At 41.0% G+C, this 12,908-nt stretch overlaps 1 protein-coding gene across 4 annotated transcripts in view; it reads left to right on the top strand.

The window, feature by feature from the left end:
- The window catches only part of arhgap24 (Rho GTPase activating protein 24), a 445,505-nt gene that overhangs the window by 299,210 nt on the left and 133,387 nt on the right, over positions 1–12,908 (top strand). The window contains exon 1 of one of the 4 annotated variants that reach the window (XM_043696045.1): positions 5,902–5,979. The exons of the other annotated variants lie outside the window; for them this stretch is intronic. Coding sequence (XP_043551980.1) covers positions 5,958–5,979 — 22 coding nt within the window. The 5' untranslated portion in view covers positions 5,902–5,957. Of the gene's footprint in view, positions 1–5,901; positions 5,980–12,908 lie in introns of those variants that run through there. 4 annotated transcript variants of the gene reach the window in all.

Below are 12,908 nucleotides of genomic sequence, written 5' to 3'. Positions count from 1 at the left end.
GACATGAAGGGAAGCTCCAAACATAAGTCTGCAGGCAAAGGACGCAGTGACCCAGCACTTGACCGCTGTTTAAGAGCGACACAAGTGGTACGGGTGCTGTATCAGCTGGTTGCTAAGAGACTTGACACACTGTCACTGCATGCATGGTTTTACATATTAGAGTTAAGTTTTAGACTGCAGTGAAGGATTACGTTTTACTGGTTGTGCCAGCTTTAAGCTGACCCAGGGCCAGTGCAAATTATTCTACACATCATTTCCCAAGTAGCTGTGTGTGAGTAGCTACAGTTATGCTTTGGCATCTTTAATGGATGTGACGAATCAAGGTCATGATATTGATCACTCCTGCATGTCTTGTTTCATGCTGTGACATATGATTCCTAGAGTGGTCCTAAGGAACACTTTCTGCAGGGTTTTGTGGATTTTCCATTGAGTTATGGTGAACAATATTGACTTACCCCCTGGATATTATTTCTTGTAACTCAAGCCTGTTTATTTCTCACTATTTATTGTACATACATCTACTGCTTCTCGACCAATAGCTTTATTAATCCTGCTCTCCCTCTCTAACCTAAAATGTGGGCTATCCACAATTCTCGGCCATGTGATTTTAAAACCTCCTACACTGAGCCATACACCTCGTCCACAATGAGGAAGCTATCTCTTCGATTTAGCTTTCCTTGGTTCCAGGGTTTCCCAAGTAACCCAAGAATGTGAATTCTTCCTCCTGGGTCATACTTACAGCAAAACATTGGCTTTCGCAATAACACCTTCTGAACCAGTCCAGTATATCTACTCTTTAAGTCACTTAAAATAAATGGATTAACATTCAGGTGTAAATAATGAGAAATAAATGTTTGTAAGAATAAACAAACTTTTCTCCATTAGTATCATTCCTTGTGCCATGGAATCATGTTTGTTTTGAGCAGTCGAGGCCATCAATCCCGTTGTGTCTGAACTGTCCTTCTGCTGCAGTGAGCAAAAACTAATTCCATTCTTCTTTTCTTTTACTTGTATTGTCCTCTGGTTAAAATATTGATGTACCCTTTTCTATCTCGTCTATTCTCTGTGGCAAAGCATTCACGCTCCACTAAACGTCAGCATTCTTTACTTCAACTCTCCTGGCACATTCTCTTGGTGGTTATTTTGAAACTGATTTTTATTATTGACTGTAAAGAGAAAGGAATGGTGGTGACAGACTCATTTTATTCAGACTTGTGTCAATTCCCACGTCTGGATGCAACTCTGGGCGCTGCCATCCCTGGTGAAGGTACAAATATCTTTTTTTTGTCATGCAAATGATTCGTTCTACCTTAGGCTACCTCGTTATGTTGTACAAAACTGTGTACTGCAGTCAAATTTGCAGATGGTACAAGAATAGTTTGCAAGAGGAATACAAACAGTTCATAGGGATGTTGATCGGTTAAGTCAGTGGGCAGAAAGCTGGCCAACTGAGTATAACGTGGGAAAATGTCAGGTGTTCATTTTGGAAAGCACCGGGTAATATCTAAATGAAGAAATACTGCAGAAAACTGGAATGCAAAGCAAAGGATTGTATTATGAGCTTAAAACAAATCATGTAAACATGCTAGGACTCTACTCATTGGAGTTTAGAAGAATGGGAGATTATCTCATTGAAACATACAGGATTGCTAAGGAACTAGACAGAGTAAATTCTGAGGGAGTATTTCCCCCGTCTGGGAGAGTCCAGGATCAGAGGGCATGGTCTCATAATTAAGGGGTGCTAATTTAAGACTGAGATGAGGAGGAATTTCTTCTATGAGAGGGTTAAGAGCCTTGCTACTGAGAGCAGTGAGGCATATTTAAGTCTGAGAGAGATTCTTGATCAGTCAGGAGGAGAAATGGTGGATTCAAAGGTTATGAGGAAATGTAGGAAAGTCGATGTAAAGAATGTAGATCAGCTATGATCCTATTGAATGGTGGAGCATACTCATGGACCTGGATGATATGTTATCAAAGGTCAAGACACTTAATAAGATAAAAGCTCATAACTTTGAAAGTAGAATATTTCCATGGATGGTAGATTGACTGACAGAAGACAGAGAGGCCTATTCCTGTTCCTATTTCTCATGGTATTTATGGTCTGGGGTACTTTAGTATATGGCTGTCAAGGAGATAGAGTTACTTTCCTTTTGACAGTGTGGTCAATAGACAATAGACAATAGATGCAGGAGTAGGCCATTCTGCCCTTCGAGCACTTTGTGCTCAGCTGTTGCCTTGCAAAATGCTGCCTTCTCCCTTCTGTAGATGCCATCATGGTTGATGCCTGCCTTTACCACTCATTCTATACAGACAGCTCCAGACTTATGGACACACTGAGTGCCAACTAATCCAGCATCGAGCTTGGTCTCCTGTCTATTTAGGACATTTGCGTTGAGACATGGTATAGACTTCAGGACCCAGAGATTACCTAGACACCAGGAACATTACGGCCTGTAACTGAGTCTCCTGCTTTGTCATTTCACTGCCTGAATATCTGTTTTGTGTCAGTGACCAAGGTGGTACATAGTTTTATGTGATCTAATGAGGATATTTTCTAATTTCATCATTTATTCCACTCCCCTGACTATATATAGTACAGCTTCCTACTGAATTTGTGATTGATCTCTGAAAATCTGTTTGTTTGACCAAGCCCTTCAGCCATTCTCCATTTAGGACTTGTTCTGGTAATCCTTGCTGCTCATCTATCACCCTGTGAAGTGCCTGAGCAGGGCTTATAAGAGTGCCACTTGTTTTGGTTGTGTCTTTTGTAGGTGAATGATCATTCTTTCATTTTGGTGAGAACCAGAAAGCATTCAAAATATGATAGCTGTTGGAAGGGTTAGACCGTAATTTTCAATCAGCAGTGTAATTGCATTGTTAATTACTCCAATTTTAATGATCTTGTTTTCCGATCTGGATCTTTGTGCAATAAATTGTAGAAAATTGAGGTAAATGATATTGCTGCTCATAGGCTAGACAGTCAGCCCTCAGGGAATTAATTAACTGCAAATAATAGATTCCTTTACTGCAAAGTCCCACAGCTGCCCTTTTTGTGTAGTCCAGTGGATGTTGTCATATCTACCATCAGAAGCTTTTTACATGAAAATATAATAAGATCACATCTTTTGTCTCAGGGAGTATATTGCTATGAGTGACATCATTGATGTCAGCTTTAAAGACCCTTTTTGTTTTTAATCTTTGGTGATTCAATCAAGATTAGGCACTCAGCAGCCTTCTGGATTCAACACTGAGTTGAATTGTTTCATATCATTCTATCTTCTGGTTTGATTTTTGTCATGTGCCTATCTGCGTTTTGTTTTCTGTGCTTTTGCTCATGGTCAGAGCTGTTCATTATTCTGTCATTCACACTTATTCTGCACATACCTTGTTTCTTTAATGATAGTATCATAGAAACCCTGCAGCATGGAAGCAGGCCATTCGGCCCATTGAATCCACGCTGACCCTCTGAAGAGCATTCCAACCAGAGCCAGCCCCACCACTGCCATCCTATCCCATTAGCCCTGCATTTCCCGTGGCTCGTCGACCTCATCTTCACACCCCCACACGTTATGGGCAACTTAGCATGGCCAATCCACCTAATCTTCACGCCTTTGGACTGTTGGAGGAAACCAGATCATGTGGAGAAAACCCACACAGACTTGGGGAGAATGTACAAATTCCGCAAGGACAGTCAGCCAATCACACAATCCTACAATATCCTACAATCATACTCCTTTTGTATTTTATTCCAAGGCATCTTTATCATTCAATCTCTCATGCCATCCATACTATGTCAGATCTTTACTTTTTCTCCTCCAGAAAATCCCACCATTACCTTCCACTTTAAGATCATTAAACCCATCACCATTCTTCAGTTCAAGAGTATAGCTGTATTTGACTCAAAACATTGACTCAGTTTCTCGGTCCACAGATGCTGCCAGACCTGTTGGGTATTTCCAGCAGTGTTTTTGTTTTTATTTCAGATTCCCAGCATCCACAGTGAATTTGCTTTTATTTTTAAAGAATAAGCTCCTTTTGGCCTGAGTAATGTAGTCTAATATTTAGGGCAATATAGCTTGGTTAAGTCAGGGGGAAACTAATGTGAAGTCTCCATAGCTTGCAGAATCTCTTAAATGCACACTATATTTTTACCATTGTTAGTATAATCCCACATGTTAGGATAAGGCATTTCAAAGTTGGTGAGACACTTGTTGGAGAAGGTTGAGTTTTAGAGTTGGAACCTTGCCACAGAAAATCAGCAGAGCCTCCAAGCCAATGCCATACTTTGTACACCAGCAGCATCATGCTTAGAACCTTCCTGCTCGCTTTCAACCATGTAATCTCTTGCCTGTTTCATTGCCTGTTCTAAAATCTTGGATCATAAAGCAATGCATATTGTAATGCTGCTGTCAGTACAAAACCAATGTAGCCTTCGACTTACTGTAAAACCATCACATGAAACATCAGAGAAACTGAATAAACTGTCTGTAGAATAGAGTTCCAAACATCTACCACCCTTTGTGTGTAGAAATGCTTCCAAACATCTCTCCTGAATAGTCTGGCCCTAATTCTCAGATTATGCTTCCTAGTTCCAGAATCTCCATTGCTTGGTTTGTCATCTAAAGCATGATCCCAAAAGGGACCCAAATGTCCTCCCCAAAATAACACACAGGCCTATTGATCCTTAAATTGGTATTTCAGGCAGATGTTTCTCCCCTAGGAGTGAAGTGGTGGAATGATTTGCAGATTGTTGAGCCTGTTGAACCACAATGTGACCACGTTTTCTGTGGCCAGTGGTTCTGGTGGGGACTTGAACTCGGAGACTGTGGTCCAGAGGTTGAGCTGCTACCACAGAACATAACCTCCATAATCTAGCCTAATGGTGACTCTTTGTTAATTTCCTTAATAACCCATCTGGTTCATGAATCACCTTTTTCAGAAAGATACCTTCCATCCTTCCCTGGTCAGGTCTACATGTGACTCCAGACCCACAGCAATGTGGTCAATTCTTAACTGCCCTCCAAGCAATTAGCAATTATTGCTTGCCTGGCCAGCATCATCCATGCCCCATGAGTGAATACAGAAAAAAAATACTAATGTACTATTGCACAAAAATTGGCCTGTTTTACCACATTAAAGATAACTTTTGAGATTTCTACTTAGTGTTGTGTTAGGTTCAATTGTTACTTTTTAACCTTTGGCCAACAGGGTTAGTAATGTTCACAATACACAATGACCTGCGATGTGGAATTCAAAGGCATTGTTTCAAAGTCAGCAGCAATTGATTATTTTTCTTTATCGGATCTGTCACAAAACTGGCAGTTGGTTAACTCTGATTTGTTTCAAAGCAATGAGACAACTTCTTTAAATAAGAAAAAGATTCCTGTTCTCCTTTTAGGCTGCCCCTTATAATCCACACTGGTGACAACCAGAACGGACTTTCATCACAAAACAAAATACATCTCTCAAGAGATTAATCCTATTGAATGAACTTCTCCCTTAAGTATGTAATGTGTCTTGCGCCACTTGGCCCCAGAGACTTGGCGGGGCATTAAGTTGGCTGTTTGCCTGTTGTCAGTTATCAGATTTACAATCCTGCAACTTTTCCCATTCCACATCGCCTCAGCTGCTTTGTACAGCTGCCTCCCTGTTCACAGCTGCTGCCCCCCCCCCCACCCCCCCTACTCACTCACTCACACACACACCCACTCACTCAGTACAGTCTTTGGCCAGTCGCGAGCTGGTATGCAGATCACCTTGTGGTGACCTTGTGGCCCCGGCAAGCACTGGGTACCTGTTTTCCCCACACAGCAGAGGGCAGGTGATTTCCCATTCCTATCTGATGGATTCTAGGGAGAAGAGGCAGTGAGCAAGTAGTCTTCAACAGATGCAGAACTCTGTACAATAAATCCAAAGCAGCAGCTGCTGTGTATCATGGTGGATTCTCTTCTACTCGAATGAATTACATTTGTGTTCAAGGTGAGCAGAGGCTGTTACTTATCCTTCTGAAAGATGCATTGCCTGCGATAACTGCTCCATTTGATATGGTACTTAACTGTAAAAATACAACAGTGCTATTTCAATTCAGCGTTGTCTGAAATCAAAACTGTTAAGGGCTTAACCAGCGGTGTATATCTGAGAGTTTCGGCTTTATTTTAGCACATTATTTTCCAGGACATTACCTGTTTCATTGCTAGATCATAGCAACTTTTGTTAACGCTCATGGAATGAGTGACCTTTCTTGGGAACTATGAGCTGGCAATTGAATCATTCACAAACAAAGAGCATGTTCACCCTCATCTCTGTCTATCTTCCGTGTAACAGTGTTGGGTTTTACTTCAGCTTGTTGCTGATATTCTCAGTAAAACTGCCTTAAGTTGAAGAGGACACTTTGTTTCATGTTCAGTTTTATTTTGCCCCCAAAAATGAAACTTTTGAGTGCGTGGCCATATAGAATCAAAGGCATGGGAAGCATTTAAGATTGTGGTTAAAATGTGATTCACAGATGTTAAAAAGAAGGAAGGGCATAAAACAGTTATTAAAATCTTTGTGTTATACCAGGCTAAATAAGAAATGTCGCTCAATCAGTATAATGTTTGTAAAACATGTGTTTTTCTAATTAATGCACAACATAACAGAGAATCAGAAACATTTTAGTTTTAGTAACTTGTTCCTTCAAATCAGTTAATTCTATTATTCACAAATATACATGCATACCATATTTGTTTGTAGTATCTTTGATTTCCTTCCTTCACTAGATTATGTATTCTTTTTCTCACAATGCCTATACCCTAGGGTTTTCACAAAAAGGGCATTGCATCAGAGCAGTATTGAACAATACACAGTGCATTAGTAGTAAGATTAAGGAGGAATTAATTACAATGAAATCGAAAAATTGACCTGTGCTTCCAACACAGATTGCTGACATGACAACTCGACATTAAACACAGCTGATGCCTTGTGATCCTGTTGTGTGGGTCATTGTGTCGATCCGAAACATAGTTATGCTAATAGAGTATCAGAAAGCAGATCAAATGAAATCTGGTAAAATGAACAAGGATCAAAAGGAAGCCTGAAGCTCATAAATACAGTGAATTGTCAACTTGTTCTGGCCACCTTACCCTGTCTATCTGTTGAGTAATTGACAATACCACATAGAAAACACTGGGCTGAAAGTTAGGATTTTTTTTCACTAAGCGTCAGTTGTCAAGTTTCTTTAGGAGGGTGTTCCACCACGAGGCCTAGCAAGATTACTCACTGTGTCTTCCTATAGTCACCTCGTTAATGACCCTGTGGGTATAGGGTCCCTCCAGTCTGATTCCAGCCCCGCTATTCCCAGAATGATTCATTATACACCAGAAATTGTCAAAAGACTGGTGTCCCTAGTGCCTGCACCATCTTTTAAAAGGGCCACTGTGTGCCCGGACAAATGTTGGCAATCCAGCATTGCCTCTCACCCAGAACGTAATGGCACAGCAGAATCAAAGCCATACTGCTCACCGCACAAAACCATACTGCTCACTTGGCTGACACTTCCTTACAGATGCAAGCCCATTCTTTCACTCTAGTTTGCTGTTTAACCAACAGGCCACAGCTTTTACATGTTCCTAGCTATAGCTGCCATTCTGTCCCTAGTGCCCATAGGAGACCTGCAGTTTGGTATTGTCCAGTTGGGGGATCATGACACGCAGAAAATTGATTGCACAATTCCAAACAGCCAGTACATTTACTTACAGCTAGCACAATCAACCAGAAACAAAGCACATAGAGGCTGCAGCTCCCCCAACAATGCAAGCTCAATGCTGGCCTGGTGATGAATGAATATTTAACATTCCATGATGGTTGGTTGCTCCCAGCTCTCATCTACTAGAACACTGAATCAATCAGGTCCTGGCTGGCTTGTAGTGCTCGATGTAGCTGAGTAGTCTTCACAGACAAGGTGAACTTTGTTCTCCCCAGTGTCTTCATCCCCGTCTTCCAGAAGACTGCCCCCACTCCCTCAGCTCCTCAGCATCGGAGTTTAGTTGCCTTATTGCTTCAAATGTGCAAAGCATAGCACGGGTCCAGCAGAGGCTGAGATCAGCAAGGGCTTGAAGGAAGCAAGGATTACGGGGAAAGGGTAAGAAGTGTCAGGTCAGCCTTGTCCTATTGAATGGAAAAGCTGGCTCAAAGGGGCCAAATGGCCTACTTCTGTTCCTATCTCTTTTGGTCTGCTCCATCACAACCCTGGTCGCAGCAACTTAGAACAACTTGGTGACGGTGTCAAAAAAGGAGGGCCTTCCATTAATGACATTGTCCAACTTTATCCTTCACAAGGGGGTAAAGTTTCCTTTGGGTGAACTGTGGATAGCAAAGCAATGAAGCAAATTGAGCATCTATGTGATACTCTCACCGGGCGAAGCAATCCATTTTCTGGACACAGTACCTGCTGCTTTGCTGAAAACTGATCAGGTTCTTCCTATGGCCAAACCTTGTCTGTATCCCGAGTTTTATGCCATCCAATGGAGAAACATTACCCCTGTTTATCTTTAGCTGTTCGAGGTGAATATATCTTTGAATGCAGAAGTTCGTAAGCAAAGATTAGAGACTTGTAAAAGCTTTAAAGCTTCTTCTACCTGAATGAGTGACGGGAGAGCAGCTGTCCCTGTTTTAGTAGGCCTAATGTTTTCAGATTGCAATAGTAATACAAGAACAAGACATTCCCAACCCAAGAGATGCCAGGTGAATGGTGCTTATGTGCAAATGTTAGAAAATAACAGGGTAATGTCTGCATGATAATGAAGACTGTGAGGAAGCATGGAGACAGGGCCAAACATTTACAGGCACCATCACATTTTATCCTGAATCAATCAGACTCTCCTCCCAGCTGAAAGAGTCCTTTTGTTTAGCACGGTTCTGTATTTACTGCTAGCTGACAGACAGGAAACATAATTGTGACATTTGCAAAACTTTTTTCTGACCTCCATTGTAATGGTTTCTCTCAAGTTCAGTCAAATGATAGTGAGAGCCCTGTGTCGTCATAAAGTGCTGACCAAGTATGTTTCATTTTGTTATGCCTCACTGGAGATGTGTGCTGGAAATCAAACATCAATAGTTCCAGAGTTATCATAACTGATCTTAAGTTGCACGCGGAATTCTTCCATTTACCTGTCTTTCTGACCCAGACTGACCAAACGCATGGACCAGGTTTCTGTACTTAACAAAGATGACTATTGATGATAAATAGATTCTAACTATGGATAAACGATTATATACCATCAAAATGTAACCATACCAGTAAAAACTGTAACCCCCCCTCTATAAACTCTCCCTCTGTGTGCACGTATAGACAGAGTGACACACATAGATAGATAGAAAAATAAAATGGGTGTTTATGGTTGGAGGAAAAGACTGGAAGTCAATTCAGTAGTCCCTGTCCATAGGGTTTGCTGAGATGATGCAGATATTTTCACTTGTTTGCAGAAGGCACAAGGTGACTGGTTCACAAGATCTTTGGCTTATCAATTAAAAATTACTGCTTATAACAACCAGAAAGGGTTAATAAATTGGCTCTCTTCAGGCTTTTGATGGTTATTACTGCAGAGCGAAAACACCAACAACTCCAGAGGTTGGATGGTTTCTCCCCAGCTCACTCATCACTCCCCCTCCCCTGACTCGATTTGTCAATGACCTGGGAGCCAATCATGTTGTTGACAGGCAGAAGCCTTTCTGATTTGGTAGCAGGTCACTCATCCACAGATAACAACATATTACATCTTAACATGGCTCCAGATGTCTGCTTGTAGTGGATATTGACTGAGTTGACACGGAGAAAGTAAGGGCCATGGGGATGTGTGGGGCATGGGTTGGCATTAAATTGGCATGGGAGTGTGAAAATGATTTGGAGGGAAGACAACAGGATGTGAGGACTAAAGAGCCATATTTAACAAAATGGAAGTCTCTGAACTGTAGTGACCCTATAAACAGTCCACACTGGCACTCATTAGCCCCCCATGTCTAATGCAGTGGGACACATCAACCACATTCCATACCGAGGACCAGAGTAAAGATCCCACCATCAGGGGAGTTTCCCCCAAGGCAGATGAGGGAAACTAGGCAACATTCCGGAGAGAAAATATCTTCACATTCTCCTCAACTCTGATTTTCCCTGAAATATTGTAGATCACGTGGCCCACTGCAGTTCAAACAGAACTAACAAAATTATTGAAATGCTGTCAGACAGTAAGACACATTGGTTGTGATAATATACAATGATACTGATGCTTCATGTTTTCTGGAGAAGTTTTTCCATTGCTTAACCCATTTGTGTCAAAGTTTAATGTACACTTAATAGTTGTTAAACTCACAAATTTATATTTAATTTTGAAAAAAAAGTAAATAACATTATTGAAACAGGAATTTGATGTGAATGTTCATCTTTTTTCAAAAATAGCATGGAGAACTTTTATCCGCTAAATAGTAACCCAATAAACGCATTGACATTAATGTATCAATACACAGTGACAAGTACTAATTCAATGATAGTTATACTATGATCCAAATCCAAACATTCTATCTGCTTAATTAACTGGTTTATAATTGATTCCTCCAGTTAAAGGCGAAAGTAGCTCTGGAATAGGTTACATGATTATTATTAAGCATTTATCCCAGTGTTCCATTGCCTGAGTGAAACAAAACAGTGTATGTACTCACTAATGTTCACCAGCAGGATTATCTTGGATTGTGGTCATGTCCCAGAATTGGTGCCTCCTGATGTAGCTTGTTTGGAGGACAATTTTTATTAATTGAGTAAGTATGCCTCCTAAGTGCTCCATTCAGATATCTGAAAAGATGTCAAGGCACTTTCAATACCTCACATATCAGGTGATTGCAAACTTTAGTGTTTCTACCTCTGTTTCTACCTCTGTTGATTTCAATGTTAACATAAAGCACTTTGCCAAATCTCTTGATGAAAATTAGTTCAATGTATGTCATGTCATGTAATTTTCATCTGACCACTGAACAATGTGTAGGTATTCAGTTGTCTTGATGGGTGGCATGATGACTCAGTGGTTAGCACTGCTGCCTCACAGCACCAGAGAACTGGATTTGATTCCAGCCTCGGGCGACTGTCTGTGTGGAGTTTGCACATTCTCCCCGTGTCTGCGTGGGTTTCCTCCAGGTGCTCCGGTTTCCTCCCACAGTTCAAAGATGTGTAGGTTAAGTGAATTGGTCGTGTTAAATTACCCATAATGTTCAGGGATGTGTAGGTAGGTGCATTAGTTAGGGGAAATGGAGAGTGATAAGGTAGGGGAATGGGTCTGGGTGAGATACTCTTTAGAAGGTCAGTATGGATGTCTTGGGCCAAATGGCCTGTTTCTACACTGCAGGGATTCTATAAATTCAGAAGAATTGATGCACAGGAGAATACTGCCCTCAAGAATCTGGGAAATCAGTAGCTTTTGTTTAGCAAGTTGAATTTATCCAGTTGCACCTGAAAGCATCAGTTCTTCATCCTCCCAAAACACCATCTTCAGCCAACCCAGTTGTCAGGCTGACAATCAGCAAGATTTATTAGATTGTAAACTGGTTATCAGGAACTGCTTTTGGTGAGTTAACACTGATTTTGCAATTAACAAGTATTAATATATCATGTCAATTCATCTTGTGAGGGCCATATGCTGCTGTAAGTCTTATGATCCTGTGTTTTTCCATAGCTCCACCAGATGCAATAAGTCTACAGCAACATAAATTTTAAAGTAGTCAATCACATGCCATACTTAATTGTTAAAATATATGAATTTACTTATGAGCTCAGTTGCGGTAGAACATCTAATCACTGCAGAAGGATTTAATTAACATTTGCAGTTATTAACCCTGCAGGCTCTTTTCTCCTTTAGCACTAAGTGATGAAATGTCCTTGCTGTTTTTGTTGTCCTATCCATGCAGGGATATTGCCAAATTGCTTTTAGTGCGAAAATTCAAATTTTCACCCAATTTTGATTCGTGAAAGGATGGCCACAGTGAACGAACTTTTTTTTTTCTGGAAAATCATGTACAGAATATAATTACCAACTCCTTTTATGGGCGAAGGAGTTGGTTTGTTCAAGCTACCGCCCATCCTACCAACAGTAACACACCAGCATCCTTTACAGTTCCATAAATGTGCTAATTACCACCATCATCTGATACGAGAACCATATCCTTGTGAGATATTCTGACTTCTTGGTTTTAGAAAAAGAGATATCGACAAAGCTTCTCACCTGGCAGTTATCAGTATAAATGCAAGAATTCCAAACTTAATACAGCCGCAGCATTTTATAATTCTAGGAGAAAAAGGGTGCTTGTTGGTGATAAGTTGACTTTACTTGGCTGCCATTGAAAACCCCTTCATGTTCCATACATTCTAGTGATTAGCTGATTGAATTAAAGGGCACGTTGATTCATTTGTTGATAATAGACAGTTCTCATCAAGTGTGTGCTTGTCAGACTCAAAACAATGGTCTTGGCTTGAGTTGCTCAGGCACAAGGCCTGGGCATCTTTATTTTGTTTGCAAAGTTCCAAGACAACGCAACAGCTTATAAAACAGTAATAACTGCTCCAAGAACTCTAGGAAACCTGCTTCAACACTAAAAAAAAAACCTCAAAAGAAGCAGCTGTTAGAGCACAATTTTCTCCTGTCCATTCACCAACACATTCCACCCTGAACTTAAATTTACCTGGACCATCTCTGACACCTCCCTCCCCTTCCTGGACCTCTCCATCTCCATTAATGACGACCGACTTGACACTGACATTTTTTACAAACCCACCGACTCCCACAGCTACCTGGATTACACCTCTTCCCACCCTACCTCTTGCAAAAATGCCATCCCGTATCCCCAATTCCTCCGCCTCCGCCGTATCTGCTCCCAGGAAGACCAGTTCC

Source organism: Chiloscyllium plagiosum, chromosome 1 (assembly GCF_004010195.1).
Source record: "Chiloscyllium plagiosum isolate BGI_BamShark_2017 chromosome 1, ASM401019v2, whole genome shotgun sequence".
NCBI lineage: Eukaryota > Metazoa > Chordata > Chondrichthyes > Orectolobiformes > Hemiscylliidae > Chiloscyllium > Chiloscyllium plagiosum.
This window is presented reverse-complemented; position numbering and strand designations above follow the sequence as displayed.